The sequence below is a fragment of the Sinocyclocheilus rhinocerous genome, unplaced genomic scaffold, assembly GCF_001515625.1.
Source record: "Sinocyclocheilus rhinocerous isolate Xijiao unplaced genomic scaffold, SAMN03320098_v1.1 scaffold90, whole genome shotgun sequence".
NCBI lineage: Eukaryota > Metazoa > Chordata > Actinopteri > Cypriniformes > Cyprinidae > Sinocyclocheilus > Sinocyclocheilus rhinocerous.
The window spans coordinates 794,242-812,937 of NW_015657969.1; the positions used below are offsets into that span (position 1 = coordinate 794,242).

Here is an 18,696-nt window from a genome sequence, read left to right on the forward strand (position 1 = left end):
AAACATACAAAACGGTGTTTTATGAAATTCAAAAGTTGCCAGTAGTTTTCTGTGAGGGGTAGGTTTAGGTGTAGGGTTGGTGTAGGGTGATAGAAAATACAGTTTATACAGTATAAAAACTATTACACCTATGGAGAGTCCCCGCAAACCACAAATGCAAGTATGTGTGTGTGTGTGTGTGTGAGTGTGTATGTATGTACAGTGCGTGCATAATTATTAGGCAAGTTGATACTCTGATCATATTTTTTTTTACCAAGCACATTTTACAAATTCCAAACCACATCAATTTTAATAACTTTTTTTCATCATTTTATCGGTAAAAGAAACCCTACCTAATAATTATGCACACCTGAATATATGAAGTTTTTCACTTCCAGCCTTCATGGACAATTATATATCACTTATAAATGATTAAATACAAAATTAATAGTAGTTATTAAGATTGATGTGGTTTGGAAAAAAAATATGATCAGAATATCAACTTGCCTAATAATTATGCACGCACTGTACATACAAACACAAACATACACACACACATACATAAATAAATATGAATATAAATATAAATAATCTGCTATAGAATCCAAGGCTACTAGGAGCGTACTACAACCTTTAGAACATGAAAAAAAAATAGTTTTGGTGAATTAGTTTTTAATAAAAAATAGTTGTGTGCTGTACATACAGTAAGGGTGTTATTGTCAAAATTTAACCTGTAGTAAGTCAGTCTGGTCACTACGAACGTACTGCAACCTTTGGAACATGAAAAAAAAAACTTTTGGTGAATTACAGTAATTTTTAAGATTAATTATTTACTGTATGTACAGTAAGGACGATATTGGCAAAATTTCATGTGTAGTAAGTCAGTCTTGTAACTACAAACGTACTACAACCTTTGGAATATAAACAACCCTTTTGGTGAATTACAGTAATTGTTTTCTAAGAATAATTATGTACTGTACGTGCAGTAAGGGAGATATTGGCAAAATTTCACCTGTAGTAAGTCTGTCTTGTAACTACAAACGTACTACAAGCTTTGGAACATAAAAAAAACCCTTATGGTGAATTACAGTCATTGTTTTCTAAGAATAATTATGTACTGTATGTACAGTAAGGAAGATATTGGCAAAATCTCACCTGTAGTAAGTCTGTCTTGTAACTACAAACGTACTACAGAATTTGGAACATGAAAAAACCCTTTTGGTGTATTACAGTCAATTTTTTTCTAAGATTAATTATGTACTGTATGTACAGTAAGGAAGATATTGGCAAAATCTCACCTGTAGTAAGTCAGTCTCATAACTACAAACGTACTACAGCCTTTGGAACATGAAAGAAAAAAACTTTTGGTGAATTAAAGTAATTTTTTCATAAAAATATTTGTGTACTGTACATACAGTAAGGAAGATATTGGCAAAATTTCACTTGTAGTAAGTCAGTCTTGTATCTACAAACATACTACAGCCTTTGGAACATGGAAAAAAACACTAGTGAATTACAGTATTTTTTTCTAAGAATAATTAAGTACTGTACATACAGTAAGGGAGATATTGGCAAAATGTCACCTGTAGTAAGTCAATCTTGTAACTTCAGACGTACTACAGCCTTTGGAACATGAAAAAAACTTTTTTGGTGAATTTTAGTACTGCTTTCTAAGAATAACTATGTACTGTATGTACAGTAAGAGAGATATTGGCAAAATTTCATGTGTAGTTAAGTCAGTCTTGTATCTAGGAATGTACTACAACCTTTGGAGTGTGGGGAAAAATTTTGGTAAATTGCTATAATTTTGTCATAAAATATTTTTGTACTGTACATACAGTAAAGGAGGTATTGGTAAAATTTCACCTATAGTAAGTTAGTATTGTAACTAGGAATGTACTATGACCTTTGGAACATTAATAAAAACACTTCTGGTGAATTACAGTATTTTTTTCATGAAAATATTTGTGTACTGTACAGCAAGGGAGATATCGGCAAAATTTCAAATGTAGTAAGTCAGTCTGACCACTAGGTTTAGGTTACCCACTGCTGTGTGAGCTACTCCCCCAGCGACTTAAGACTGTTTTTGTTGTCCAGGGTCACATTTCATTCTAGGGACAAATCCTAGGGTTGTAAATGGACATGTAAAACCGTTTCTGAAGATTGTTTGCCCTTACCTAAGCCACATACCTTCTATGTAGATATCAGAGAACAATTTAAAATATTGTATCAATGCATTCTATGGCACCTTTAAAAGTGTGTTTTAGATATTTTCTTTCCACTAGTCTGACACAACATGTTACGAAAAGCAAAATAGCCCAAGATTAAAATTAACCAGTGCATGAAAAACAATGGTTTTCCCTGTAGTGTCTAGTTTAAAATGGGACTCTATTGATTTGTTGTGTATATATTGTAATTTGCTAGGTTTGCTGTAATGCCTACAGACCAGAAGCAGCACGTCATCAGATCCAGAGTGGAGCTCACAGCCCTCCTAAATATAGGTATGATGCATTAATATACACACAGTTCATTTACATCTATATTACATCCCTTATTTTCTTCAATGTCACTCACTTTACTCTTGTTACTATGATGAAGGGTTATCGGGGCGATGAGCAACTATGAAGAGTTCCATAAAGCTTTTAACTGCCCTGAGACGTCAATCCTGAACAGGGGGACAAAGTCCTGTCGAGTGTGGTAATGAAAAAGAGGACCCTGTGAAGATTTCAATCACAGCACAACCCAAATCTCCCTATTTTGTCTCGTTCACTGGTTTCTTATAGTGAAACAGCGGTTACTAACACTGAATTCTGGGGCCGTGCTGACGACTGAACACCTGGCCCTCCTTCAGCCACTGGAACACTGTAGATAAAATGTACAGTGCCTACAAACCTGAGAGTGCTTCAGTCAGATCTGCATTTTACTGTCTGACCTCAATTAAAATGTGCAAATGCCAAACGGACCATAAAATTCCTTTGAGGCCTTTCTTTGGTTCATCACTGTTTTTTTTACACAAACCAATTATGTTGCACTGTCGCTTTAAGAGTGCTATAAATTATTATTGTAATTTTCGTTGTTGTTGATAACAGTTAACATTGTCTGTCATTTTATTTGATTGAAAACACAAGTAAATAATTATTGTTTTCCTGAGGTTTTCTAATTGTCTTTGTGGTTTTGTTTTGTTTTTTTCTTCGTAGAAAAACAACTGTGTATTTTACATAGTAAAGTCATGATAAAACAGATCTTTGCTTTAGTATTGTGACATACATCACAGTGTAATGAATTATCGAAAAAGTAAAAAAACCTGTAGCGTGGAGACTTTTAAGATGTGGGCCGGCATATGTCAGAAGAGACAAGTCTATCGTTTTCATCAGAAAGATTACGTTATAATTAAAATAAATGTTAAATTAAACATTCATTCACAATAAGACCTATAACATACATTTACAAGAAAAGACAAGGTGAATTTTAATTTCATGTTTAAACCTGATGTAATTTATGAGCCAGAAACTGTTTTCAAATATCCCGTCTGTTAAAAATGTATTTATTTATTCATTTGGCCTTAATAAGCAGCATAATATACAGTCAGCCTGTCATTATAGCAGAATAAAAACAGACGGGATGATCAGGTCCATTGTCTCTAGCCTACATATTTAGCTGGGATAAAAAATTAAAAATAAAATATATATATATATCCAATCACTTTAAATGTTTAAAGGTAAAATGCCTTGATGGAAGTTCGGAGAGGAGGGGAAGGGGCGGCACATTAACTCGTTTGGGGAGGGCAAAGCCCGTGAATGCCTCCCGCCCCACCCAAGGAGAGGAAATCAATGCAAATGTCATTTTTTTTCCATTTTCACATGACCAGTTAGGAAACGTGTATGAATACCAGTCTAATAAAGCACATGAGGAAATTGGATGAATGAAAAAAGGAACCAGCCCTGTTGGACAAACTCAGAACATGAATTAAGCACACACACGCACACACACACTGCAGCAGTCCAATAATGCAGATAGGATGTGAACCAAAATCAATTGCTTTGACCTCCATTTACGTAGAAATAACAGAGCAAGCCTTGTGGGGGCAAAACGGTGGAACGCAGAATTTCATTGATTGGAGTGCTAAAAAGGAAAGGTCTAAAAATAGCCCAGAGTTCCTGAGGAGATGCATCCGTCAGTCTGTGTGTAGTAATGTTTGCTGTCATTCTGAGGCGCGGGAGAAAGAGAGTGAAAAAGTATAATGGGCTCAAATGTCCAGAGGGCCAAATCTTCATTCTGCCCAGAGGAAACTGGAGATGAAAGAGAGAGAGAAAGCTGGAGGTGGCGAGAGTGAGTTTTGTAGAACAATGCCAGAGGCAGCCAATTCGTCCACAGAAGCATTAGGCTTGTGAATGTGAGAACACAACTGTGCCCTGCAGTGTCACATGCTATACTTCATCTAAAATGATCTTAAATAAAAACATTTTTTTATATATAAATATTATGCATGGAGTTTTTACTGAACCCATTAATTGAGACTACATGAAATATACATAAAAAACAAGGTTTTCAAACTATATATATTTTATATATTCAAATATAATATAATATATGACCTTTGAAGCAACAGAACAGTTTTATGTGAGGATGGCATTATGCATTAAAAAACAATAACAGCTTATGAATATGAAAATTAAAAATAAATAAATAACTTAAAAAAGAAACGACCAGTAACACTGAATTAAACATTAAATTTTGAAGTAGAAAGACTGAAAAATGTTCTCTAATAATCTTTTTTTATTTACAACTTGAAAAAAAATTTTTTTTACAGTGTATACCCTTACACATTTACATTAATTCCATTTTATTTCTGTAACTCATAATTACCCCCAATGGCAAGTTTTTTTTTTTTTTTTCACTAGCCTGTACATCCACATCCAACCATTATTTATTATTTGATAGGTAAAAAATCACATACACAAGGCTCCTCAGATGATTCAGAGCTCACAAATCTATTAGAATGAAAAATAAAGACAGCACTTCAATTAACTGTTTCCTCTGCTTCTCTTGGTCTCTTTATCTCTCGCTCTCCCCCTCACACTGGCTGTCTTTGAGACAAGGCTAATAACGTAATTATGTGCATTTATGTATAGGCTACTGTTCCTATGGTAACCTGAAGAGTTTGTAGAGGGGTCTGCACTGTCTGTGAGAGAGCAAGAACATAATTACATTATCAGGGCATGCATCATCTTTACTCAAACCGATCACATTCTTTCCCCATAATGCACTACAACTGATGGCTTGAGCTAATGAGGATGTGGGGCAATCTCAGAGCTAAAAGAGCAATAATCAATTCAGTGGTTAATAGGCCCATCTATCTTTAAATGATCACACCATAGTGAATTAAAAGCCAATTCCATTAACTTATCCTTTGTCTTTGAGTACTAAAATTGCTTCTGTAGATATTGTAGGCAATTACAGTACTAGATTTTGCCTGTGAGAGAGTGTTTTTCATAAGTTGTCCACTAGATGGAGTTTTAAGCATGTTTGTGTGTTTAAAGGCCTACATTTTCTTTGTCTTTTATCCTATTTGTATGTTTGCATCTTTAAACAGACACATTGGATGTTGCATTGGTTGACAGGTAGTTTATACAAATAAAAATAGCTCATGCTTCGCTTTTTGCAGATCTTACCTGTTGAGGTTCACTTTGGTCTATTCTCTGGGGTTTAATTACGTTGGGCTTGAGTGGCATCCTGATAGCCCTGAGCAGCACGCAGAGATAGAAACATGGGTACTAAGAGCTTTTTGAAAGCATTATACACAGCTGGATGAGCCTGGAGTGCACAGAACTTTTTAAACACCCAGACCTGAGTGTACACTGTCTATCTATCTATCTGTCTATACTGAAACACTCTGTGAATTAACTAATTTCTTCAAATGGTAGGAATGAAACTGAAACGTGGAAATGAAAAGTGAAATCATCTATCTGTTTACTGAAAATATATCTATCAGTAGAGGTGTTGCTTGAATTACAAACTGCAGCCGTTTTCAAATTGTATATAGTGCTTCCAGATGACATTTAAGTGGCAGAGAATTGACATTATCCTTCCCAGGTGGTCCAGGTTATGAACCAGCAGGAATTCAAGCCAGAGAACATGACAGGAGGAACATTTGGGTCAGACAGTTTATCTGCCCACAGGTTTTTGTAGACATTATGTTTTCCATTGGTGCCCGGCAGAGTGTAGAAGATAGATTCACCGTTAATATTCTATCAAGTAAGGAAGAGCTAAGCTGGGACCTCACCGTTAAGAGGTCAGGTTGTCAGATTCTCCTCACGGGCTTATCCAAAATAAATACACTTGGAGATACGCTGAAAGCGAGCCGGCCAAGAAATGGAAGAATTATTTATAGATGTGTATGGTGAAAATGCAGCAAGAGATGAGTCTAGGGAATGCAGGAGCCAATGGTTTTTTTGTGAGCAATTCCTTGTAGAAAAAACGACTGGATGCCACTTTATCACTTATCAATAATGCAGGTATCAATATGGGCAAATAATTTACTTAGAGAAAGTTCACAAGGAAAGAAAATATCTGTTTCTTCTAGTACTCTGTCATTTAAGACCACCTTCTAAGGAATTATTGTGGAGATCTGATTCTTATCTGTGTCCTTGAGAAACAACATAAAAGCTTGCTAAAAATTAAATCGCCTGGTTTTTAGTGTGACCATGAAGTAACATTCCACGTGTTTCTTGGTGGTGGTAATGATAGAGAATGGACTCAGAGGCGGGAATGATTATGGGGGTAATCAGAGTAACAAGCACATGAGCTGTCAGGTGGGAATGAATGTGAGTGATCTCAAGTATGATTTATGATCGCCAATCCAGGAGAACTAAATTATTGCCTCCACCTCTCATAAAAAAAATACCATCTGGAGTGGAACATGCTGACACACTTAAATCACATTCAATCGATTTAGGTGGTAGTAAAATGTATGGACATATGCTCCTCTATATGAATATCATGGTTTATGTTGTTTGGCAGGCAGAAGGTTTTGTTTAAGGGTCAATTACATGACAATAATTTTTTATGTTTTGATTTATTCACAAATGTAAAAAAAAAAAAATGCAGTTCATACACAGAATGGCTTGAATGCATCTCTATGATGAGCATGTGTTTAATAAATTAAATGTAAAAAATACATTTTAAATTCTAAATTAATTTTGACATAATTGTGAATGAAATCAATAGAATTCTTGTCTGAAGTATTCTCAGCTGCATAATCAATGACAAATAAAGGTGTCTGTCTTATAAACAGTTTTGAAAAATATTTTTAAAATATGTTGCAAAAATAAACACCCTCAACAATATTTCTCCAAAAATTACCTTGAAAAGATGTGCTATATATATATATATATATATATATACACACACACACACACACACACACACACACACACACAAATACAAATACATATACAAATACATATAATTTTCACCACTCATGAAACTTTTGTGTTCTCTAACTTATGTGATCTAAGAAAAAGTTTTGCGAGCGAAAGCAAAAGCACTGAAATATAATTTCTCCACCCATCTCATATTTTTTTCCATCACCATGTTAACTTAGGGGTGCTGTAGAAACAAAAATGAACTTGACACATGTGTATTAAACATGATTTTTAAAAGATCTTATAAGATGTCTTTATCTTGTCATTGACCTATTTGCAGACGAAACTGGTTAGATGTTAGCTGTTTAGTTACATTATTGTTACATTAGTTCAACATGAAAACAAAAGGACGTCATTCTATGAATACTGACTGACAGTATCATGTGCCAAATTGAGATGCTGATGCTGACGTCTACAAATGCCCTTTACACAAATCTCTTCTGCAGAATTCACTTCTCTTTCTCTCACTTCGTTTTGAGAAATGTGCCATCGTAAGTCAGCGGGATAACTTGGATCAGTCATTGACAAGAACTTTGCCTCAGGGTCTGACGGACTGAACCGTTACACATCCATCAGCCCCTCAGACTTCACTTCAACACTAGCCTTCACACAGACACAGATGATTCATATTTCTTTAAGAACCTGCTCTAATCAACTGCTCTCACAGAATATAAATCCAAAACACAACACCCTCAGCAAGACATCCTTTCCTGCCGAGCAGCGTTCATGGGCTGCGCCACCATTCGTGGCTCTGAAAGGGTTGTAGTGGCTCTGGCCTTGAGGCGAAATAAGAAGTAGAATCGGGATGGAAAGCCTGGGACTCAGTGTTTAACTAGACCAGACCCCTTTTTTTTAAGGGTTCTTATCCATCATGGTTTTGCAGCTAAAAGCATGCCGCCCTTACTCTGCCGTTTCCACTGAAGAGACACTGAGAGGCTGAGAGATGTAGATAAATGAGGTGAAAATAAGAAAAAAGGGAGAATGGAAAACAGAAAGGCAGAGAAAGAGATTAGGAGAGAAAGGTAAATGGTTTCTTAAACTGCAGGCAATTTCATGTCCTAAGGGGTTTACTTATGTCAAAATTTCAGCTTTATTCTTTTTGTTACTTTTGTCTTGGAATATTTTTTACCATGCCTTCATAATTTCTTTTTGCTACTTTTGAATTGCTTTTAAGTATAGCTTTAATTTTTTTGCTCTTGTATACAGTATATTTTATTATATTAAAAAATTAAAACTTACATTATGTTTTTCATATTTTGAAAGCTCTTCACTGACACTATTGTCTCCAATGTTAATAAGTACAATAAAAAATAAAGTTGGGCAAACATGGGCAAAAACTGTTGGTTATTTTGGAAATGACAAATGACAATTTAATTAATATTTAAAAAGTCAATACTGAATAAAAACATTCATATTCACTCTTTCATTAGATGTCATCACTATATATAGAGAGAGACTGAAATAGTAACAATATTTCTAATTCAGTATTGACTTTTAATAATGCTTATATATTATACACACAGTATATATATTGTTTGCTTATATATAAATTATTTGATATATATATATATATACTGTATATAAATTGTTTATGTCTATTTAATATTCCGTTCTGACTTTTATATTATTAATTTTTAATTTTTACACAAAAAAGAAGAGCTTAAGAAATATGAAAAAATATAAAAAATATAAAAAAATCAAGGTAAGTATCACTTCTGCACAGAATAATCCTGTGAGCCTTCTCCAGTCTAGTTGTAATTTTTTCAAATTATGCAAAAAGTGTGAAAATATTATTAGATTGTGTTTTAGGATATATTAAATCCTATCTAGGAATCTCAGCAAGGCATATGACTCAGACATTTTACTCAAAAAATGTTTTTTAAATGTCATTTCCATCACAGAATGCTATTGAACACAATGCATCACTTGAGATGTAGAAATGACACTGTGGTAGAAAGGGTTATGACTTTGGGAGGAAAGAATTCTCAGTTTAAATAAGCAAGTGAGAGTGTGAAAAGTACCTGTAGTTGAAGAAAGACCCAAAAAAGAGTCCAGAATAATGGCAAATGCCAAGCTCTATAACATCAGGTAAAATCTAACAGCTCAAGATACTGTGCAGGGAGAAATTCAGACCAGTTGATGTCACCTTGGCAGAAATAGACAGACTGAACCTGATATATTCATCTGGATAACATGAGAAAGTGTCGATTATATAAGTCATATTGCATTACTCCTTGCAGCTCTTTTAACTGTCATTGGTAACTCCAGAAGTCTGACCAAAAGTGCTTTAACTGTACACACTTTGAGCAATATGTAGTGCATATATAGGTAGAGACAGGTGGTTACAGATAACAGAGAGATGATTGATGGGAGAGTACATCGGCTGAAACTTTTGATTCAGGCAGCATCGCCACGGTAACAAGCTGGAAAATAGGATTTTCTTTTGAGTGATTTGTTCCAATCTGATTTGACAGGGAGCATGACAAGAATCTCTATGGACTGAGTCTCATCTCCTAACCTGTCCACTTTTCCTTCATCTTTCACAGTTTTTTTCCTTGCCGTTCCCCAAAATAAAATGTCTTTGCTCAAAGATTTCTTTATTATACCTCATCATCATACGTAACTGAGTTCTCATTAAGTACTTTGTCTTAAAATTCCCTGAAAAACACACACAAATGAGACAGATGCTGACATGCAGTAAGTATAATTTGGTTTTGGAAGTATCTGATGAGAATTTTTTTATATTTTAATTCCAAATCTGACCATAGAACCACCAAAAGATGATGAGGAAATCTCAGTTGTGAATTTTCTTTCCTATGGGGTCTCTATCACATAAAGTGTCAGTATTAATATCAGGATCATCATAGTCTCAGTGGTTCACTGCAGCCTGTGGAAATATGTGAGAGTTGTGTTGGTGGTTGCTGTGGTGATGGTTGCTGTGGTGACCATGTCCGGTCCCCCACGAAGGGCTCGTGTTAGGAGTCCTTCCCATTAGCTGCTATAATGAGGCATTTTTCTCCTCTCAGTGGCCGTACACCCACCCTCCATAACACACACTACAAACACGGTGCTCACAGACACATTTGTTAAGGCGTGAAACTGTTGATCATGTTGACAACACTGATCAGTCACTGTGTTCCCAAAAAGTACAAAACACAAACAGTGAGTATTAAACTCAGTATTTGTATTCTTCGTTTATCTCACTTCACAATCAAATCTTAGTCATCTCATTGCTGTCCAGGAGAAACAAGCAAGATATTAAAGAGATATAATTTGTCATGTTTTTTTCCCTATTCCCAGCCTCTTATACAGCCAGATGCCTAGTAAGCTTTTCTGTAACAAATCTTTACTGCAACGGTCGGTCCACTTCCATTTTAGAAGAAGAAGGTTACATTTCAAACCTTCTCAACTATATTTAAGATGCAGACTAAAATTTATCAAACTCGACACCCATAACCGAGTTCAATTTTTTTCGTTGTTGTGTTTTTCTGTGCTATTGAGCATTGTCACCGGCAGAAAGCCTTGAGAACTTGATTATCGTGTGCTTTGAAGGCAGAGCTGAGCTATGAGGCAAGTAGAAGCTTCTATGGAAGCGTGTGAGTCACGCTGTTCCATAAAATCAAACACCTACACACAGACCCACAAAGACAGCTACTGGTGTGACAACACACAGGAATTTCAAATGAAAAGCCTGGTGACCTCAGCCTTGGCAGTGTGTGTGGATAGTGTGAAATAACGTGGCAGGCGGTGGGCGACGGGGCCGAGCGTGTGCCCACTCACTTGAAAGAAGTGGCACAACAGAAGACCATCTCTCTGGATCTTTTTCTTTCTTTCACATATAACAGTGTGCCAGACTCTCTAAACCCCAGTTATTTCCATGTTGAGAAATACTAATGACTTATATTATCTGGATTATGTCAGTTTTATCGATTTATACACTTAACTGAGCCAGAAAAGCTGGTACTGCGTCTTAAAAAATGCTAATGCATCAGTATATTGATGCAGTAAAGTAAACAATGTGAAGGAGATCTGTTTAGATAATCAATTTAATAAATGAACATGAAGAAAAATACAATTTTGAGTCCACTAGTGAAAATGTTTCTATTTTACATTCTTACGTAATTTAATACAGAAAAGATAAATGATATTATTAGCATAGCTAATGGAAGCAAGTTTCTGAGTCAAAAAAAAAAAGTAATTGTGATATTATCTGTAAGATTTAAAGTTGCGATTGTCTTTTTATTTTATTTTATAATAAAATATCTTATATTTCTATATATTATATATCTCACAATGTGCCTATATATCGCGCAGTTTGTTTCTCGTAATTGTGCCTATATTTTAAAGTGTGATTTTTCCTTCAATTTTTCTTAATTTATTGCAGCTTTGTTTCACATAATTGTGGCTATAATAATGTGATCTCAAAATGTTATAATAACGCAATCCCTCATAGTGTAACTTTGTCACATTACAACTTTTTTTTGTAATTGTGACTATTTCTTGTGATTGTGACTTTATATTTAATAATTGCATCTTTATATTGTGCAGTTGTGACTTCATATCTCACAAGTATTTCTTATTTTATCTTTTACACAATTACCTCTTTGCAGTAGTGAATTGCACCAACTGACAGAGATAATGATGCACTGATTATGAGTGCTCTAAAAAGCTTTTAGAGCGATTCTCACAAACTGGACACCCAAACCTTTCCAAGAGATGAACAAAAACACACAAAATAGGACAGAGAAATTGCAACGTACAAGCGCAGTGTAGAGTGTCAGTGTGTATGTGTGTGTGTAAGACTGGATGTGCTGAGTCATTGTGTAAGAATAGATCTCTTTCTCTCTCTCTCTCTCTGTGTGCTTCAGTTGTAGTTTTTCTCCATTAAAAATTGACAGTTTGAAGTAATGGTGACTAATGTAGAAGCAATGGGCACATTATGTATAGAAGTATGATTCAAATAGTTAATTACTAATTTTGTGCATGTGTGTCTAGGTGTGTATGTGAGGGACGTAGCTGAATCATTTACATATTTAACTTTCATCCATTTAAAACAGTAAATGCTTGAATTACTCATGACTGACACACTAACACATTCTCCAGTGTTTTTGTGGAACACTGTAGAATGAAAAGGTTAGTTGATTCTGTCATTTAGTCACCAGAAAGACCAAGATTATCAGTAAATAATGACTTTCAAAACAAATAAATGCAATAATACTATCACAATTAATAATTCTTTTATTTTTATAGTTATATTTAATGAGTCACACTATGTGCAGTGTGAGTACCAAAGCAAATCGCCAGGTGCTCTCATGAGAACCAGAAACTTATGTGCACCCCTGGTTATAATACAGCTTCAGAAGATTTGGAACACATGCATGAGTCAAAAGAACTACTTTTATAATCCTTTCATCATGCTTTAATGTGTTTCTCTCCTTTTCGGTCACTGTAAACTGTCAAAAAATCTACTCTTGTGTTCCACCGACAACATACAGGTGTCAAGCAACATAAGGGTGAGTAAATTATGATATTTCTGTGTGAAATACCTCTTTGTGTGTGCTTCTGGCTGGATTGGGATCATGTAACAGTATTGTCTCCTCTCAGAAAAGCCCTAGAGCTCTTCCACGCATCCATCCATATTTTCATCATCCATTGTCTCGCTTTTCCTCTTTAATGCTCATGTTCATCGACTCACTCAGACAGTCCCTCTGGGTATGCTCTCCTCCAAACAAACCTGAATTAATCATAGGACAATAAGACAGTGAATTATTAGCCTGACTTAAAGGTTCTGGAAAGAAAGTGAATTACAGTGATGAATGGCTTGATTCGATCCATCTTATTGTAGCCCAACCTGGATGGCAGCACACACAGTCTCTGTCCCTGTGCAATAAACTAAATGGTACATAATCTGCAATATCCAACACAATCATGCACTGTTTGTTATCTTGCTTATTACCTAATTAATCATAAATTGCTTTCTCTTAATGGAACCTGATTTCTGGCCCCTCCTGGCACAGTGGATTACCTTTTCATGCTCTGGGCTCGTTCTTTTACAAGTGTGGCACATTAAACAAGGACATCAACTGTCTCAATGAGCTTGAGAGTAACTCATTCAAATTACATAATATTTATAATGACACCACCAAATTAGTGTGATGCTGAGTGGAAAGACGTCTTGCTACAGGAAGGTAAATTGGTCAGTTTGATGTACTAAATTGGTATGTGAATTTCTTTTATGAATGAAAAAATATATAACAAAATAAAAATGTTTAAAAATTACATTGTAGATTACATTGACAGCCCAATATAATGCAATAATTTCAATTAAATACCTATTTAAATTTGAATTACATTTTAAATTTAGATTGACAGCCCATTTGCACAAAAAGGCCTGTTAATTAAATGAATTGGAACGCCAAAGCAAAGAGAGGACAAACTTCCTATTAATTCCAGTGGTACTAACATTAAATGCTGAACTAGCATAGATGTGGCGTTCAGGTGTCCACATACATTTGGCCATGTATTGTTTTTAATATCTAAGCTATCCTCTTACAGACCGTAATTAAAAATAAAGAAGGACCGAGAAGATAAAGACACTATTTGGCTCATTGGTCCAGCGTTACTAGTGCTACTAAATTACCGTTTTGCCTCCGCTGAGATCAATCTAACTGCCTCGCCAATGAAAGCATGGCCATTATTATTAACAACTTTTACTGCACATTTTCAAACTGTGCCACTGCTGTAGTTTTTGCTTTAAACCACAAAGCCAGGAAAACAAATATTAGGAATAAAAGTCTTCTGCCTATTTTCTAAGGATTATTGTTTAGGAAGCTGAATAGTGAGTGACAGAAAGGAAAAATTCAGAGTGTACAGAAAGAGAAGAAGTGCTGAATGTACTATTACTGTGGGTGGGTACAGAGTTCTCTCATTATTCAATTCAACATATGTGTTTAGAAGACAGGTACATAAAAAATCATAAATATTTGTGTGAAAACGCTAGTTCTTGGTACTTGCGGTTTGCAAGTGATCCTGAATGTATATGAAACGTATTAAGGGATATGCCTGTATACATTGGGGTACAAAAATCTGATAGAGACAATGTATAATTTAATTTATTACATTTTCACTATATTATGAAAATCCAAATTAATTTCCAGTATTAAATAAAAAACTCGAAGAAAAATTATATCAGATTTTTGGACCCCATGCACATACACATAGGATATATATATACAGTACATGAAGATGACCAGTTTATATAAACATGTCCGTATGTGTTTGTGTGTTTATTCCTGAACTGACTCGTTTGTAAATATGTTTAGCGTTTCCTGTGAGCATGTGGTGAGGATTACCATGCAATTCTTGTGCCCAGTTTGAGCCAGCGGGATGCAGGATTCATATTGTCAGAAAGGTATAATTTCTCATTCACTGTGTACATCCTTTCCTGTCATGTCTCTTTGCAGATTTTTCCTTCTGATGTTGGTTTCAGTTATCTTGACCTTGTCACCTTCAGAGAAAGACAGAGAGACATATAGAGTGGTTTTATAGTCTACTGCCAACAGATATGAAGTGCACACATTGTAAATGCACATAACCCTCAATCTCTCCCTTATTTGTGTTTGTCCTCTCGGGATAAAATCGTCATACAGATAGACAGATGGAGCGATGTAGGGGTGGAGGGATAGTTTATGAATTTCAGTCAGCCCCCTACTTAAATAGGAGCTGATGTGAATCAGTGAAATATTCGTGAGTAGACTTATAACAGTACCACTGCCAGATTTTTTATTCATTTTTTTTTACTTACAATTTAATTGGGAAGTTTTTAGTGACTAGTAAGGCAGGGAATCAGAGTGAAATAAACAAAAATAGCTTACTGCAGCTGCTGTTCTCGCTAGAGCCTAGCAACGCCTGTATGGTTTATGGGGACAGAGACCCTGGCAGATAGAGCAAGAGCTAATACAATGAAAGCTGTTTGTAGTAAACTGAAGAAAAAAACTTATAAAAAAAAGTCCTTCAATATCATTAAAAAAAACTGCATGCTCAAAAATTAAAACTCTGTCATCATTTACTCACCCTCATGTCGTTCCAAACCTGTATTACTTTTTTTTCTTTTGCTAAACACTAACATTCCTCAAAATATATTGTATTCTGCAGAAGAAAGAAATCATGCAGGTTTGGAACGACATGAGGGTGTGTAAATGACAACAACGTTTTTCTTTTTTGGATAAACTATCCCTTTGTTTTCAGAGAATATATCTCAATGTTGAGGTGAGGTTTATGCTTAAAACAAGAAAAAAAAACTTACCATTACAATATAAAAATGAAAATTAACTTAAATATAAAATTAAAGACATTATTATTATCTTGCATAATTTTGATTCTAAAATGTAAACAATTCTAAGGATGTTTAGATAATTCTCCTAGAAAACAAGACAAAATTTCTTTAAGAAAATGATTTGGTAAAAGTTTGAGGTAAAATAAGGATAAAGATTGAGGGAAGGAAAATGAAATCATTGACATTCAGCTCACATTTTCCCTCCTCCCTGCCTTTCTCGGCATCTCTCTCCTTCTCTCTCTCCCTGCCATCACTCTTACTCTCTTTCCCACCCACTATCTCTTTTTCTCCTCTCCTCTCAATACAGGTCTCCTCCTCTTTCGTCTCATATCAACTTTTCCCCAGACTCCACTGCACAGCAAGCAAACTGAGCCTTATTCAGTTCAGGTTTTCTCTGAACGCTGTACAGCTCAAGTGAGATTTGAGCTCTGATCTTTTACTCTTTCCAGAAACTATTGTAAATTTCTACTGCAGGAAACCAATCAACTAGAGAAATACTCCCACCTCTCTGTGAAAACCATACCTTCTCTAGCTTTTTACGGTAAAAATCTTCAGTTCTTCTCCTGTCTTCCAAAATAAAGTTAGTCAGTTTAGTCTTAACTGTGTCACATTTTCACATTTCTAGATTTCCATTTATGCATTTGACAGAATCATTTATCCAAAGCAGCTTTTACATTGAAGTTACATATTTTGCCTGTGCATTCCCTAGAAATCAAACCCATTACTTGTGCCATGTATTGCCGGTACAGGATACCGCAGGAGAAATAATAATACAACATTAGTCCAAACATTTACTCAGGCAGGTATTACAGACACTAAACACAACCAGCACTTTCAGCTGTGAAGTCACAATGGTGCCCTAAAGCTGTAACCATGGAAACCATTCTTTGTCGGTTTGCTGGAACAATATGGCAAAGAATGGGCTACAGGAGGCATCAGCAATGGTTACCATGGCAATAACCATATAAATCAATGTTGATCATTATAAGTCCTGCTTTTGTGTCTACAGCATAGGCCAACGGTTAGAGGCAGAAAAAAGAAACATAACATCCATCTGAACAACCTCACTGTGGATTTCAATAAACCACATACAAAATATAGTTGTGCTAATTTGGATATGTGACATCAAATAACTCTCAGAGAAAAGCAGAAGGCACTAGAGCGGTCCAGGTAGGGGAGCCGTGCCCAATCATGGGCTCAATTCTTGATTGGACATGCATGGGTAGATCCAGAGCCATGCCCCTGCACTCCAGCAGACTGTTCCAGTGTTATTAAATGATCTGTCAGCCAGAGACGGTCTGTCTGAGGAATTCAGAGAGACCTGGCTGTTATTAAGGCTCTCATTAAAACAACACAACTCAATCCTAGAGAATTAGTTAATTACAGACCGATGTCAAATCTCCCTTTTCTGTCAAAGATACTAGAAAAGGCAGTATCATCACAACTATGTTCCTTCCTAGAGAAAAATGGTATCTGTGAGGATTTCCAGTCAGGTTTTAGACTGCACCATAGTACTGAGACTGCTTTCATCAGAGTTACAAATGACCTGCTCTTATCATCTGTTCGTGGTTGTATCTCTCTATTAGTGCTACTGTATCTTAGTGCTGCATTTGACAGTTTCGACCATAACATTCTTTTGAATAGACTAGAAAATTATGTTGGCATTAGTGGAATTGCATCAGCATGGTTCAAATCGTACTTATCTGATGGTCATCAATTCATAGCAGTGTATGAAGAGGTATCATATCGATCACAAGTGCAGTATGGAGTACCACAAGGCTCAGTACTAGGGCCGTTGCTTTTCACGCTTTACATGCTACACATGGGAGATATCATCAGGAAGCATGGTGTTAGCTTTCACTGTTATGCTGATGATACTCAGCATTCTATTTCTTCGCGGCCTGACAAAACACCAATTCGCAAAACTAACGGAATGCATAGTTGATATAAAAATCTAGATGACTAGTAATTTCCACGTTTCTAGCATTTGTAAAAACATTTTTCCATCTTAAAAATATATCTAAATTACGACCTATGGTTTCAATGTCAAATGCAGAAACGTTAATGCGTTCATGTGTTCATGACCTCAAGGTTAGATTATTGTAATGCTTTATTGGGTGGTTGTTCTGTGCACTTAATAAACAAACTCCAGCTGGTTCAAAATGCAGCAGCTAGAGTTCTTACTAGAACCAGAAAGTATGACCATATTAGCCCGGTTCTGTCAACACTGCACTGGCTCCTTATTAAACATCGTTTACATTTTAAAATCTTGCTAAATACTTATAAAGCCCTAAATGGTTATCGCAGTACTTCATGTCCGCTGCGATCTCAAAACTCTGGCCATTTGATAATACCTAGAATATCAAAATTAACTCCAATGGCAGATATTTTTCCTATTTAACACCCAAACTCTGGAACAATCTACCTAGCATTGTTCGGGAGGCAGACACACTCTGTAATTTTAAATCTAGATTAAAGACCCATCTCTTTAACCTGGCATACACATAACACAATACAGTGTTACTGGAGAACTGGCCCTCTGACTGAGACTGGTTTCTCCCAAGACTTTTTTTCCTCCATTTCTGTCACCGATGGAATTTTGGTTCCCTGCCACTGTCGCCTTTGACTTGCTTAGTTGGGGACACTTCATTTTTGGCAATATTGTCGACTTGATTGCACAGACACTATTTGAAGAGAACTGAACTGAGATGGATGATGACATCACTAAATCAACAATGAACTGACTTTAACTGTTTAGTCCTCCTGCATTATCGACACACTACCTGTTTAACACTGTAAAGCTGCTTTGACACAATCTATATTGTATAAAGCACTATATAAATAAAGATGACTTGACTTGACTTGACCTGAGACAGTAACCCTGGCCGTGATTAAGGGTACAAAAGGATGCAAACTGTAAGAATTGTGCAATTTCAGGGACAAGATGGGCAATTGTGC

The 18,696-nt window shown here is 35.6% G+C and overlaps 1 protein-coding gene across 1 annotated transcript in view; it reads left to right on the top strand.

The window, feature by feature from the left end:
- Window positions 1-3,113, top strand: part of LOC107721831 (metalloendopeptidase homolog PEX-like) — a gene marked incomplete at its 5' end in the record, with an annotated part of 15,403 nt that extends 12,290 nt beyond the window's left edge. Inside the window, 2 exons of the mRNA XM_016530002.1 lie at window positions 2,404-2,480; window positions 2,578-3,113. Coding sequence (XP_016385488.1) covers window positions 2,404-2,480; window positions 2,578-2,680 — 180 coding nt within the window. The remainder of the gene's footprint in view (window positions 1-2,403; window positions 2,481-2,577) is intronic.
- Between the last annotated feature and the right edge of the window lie 15,583 nt (window positions 3,114-18,696).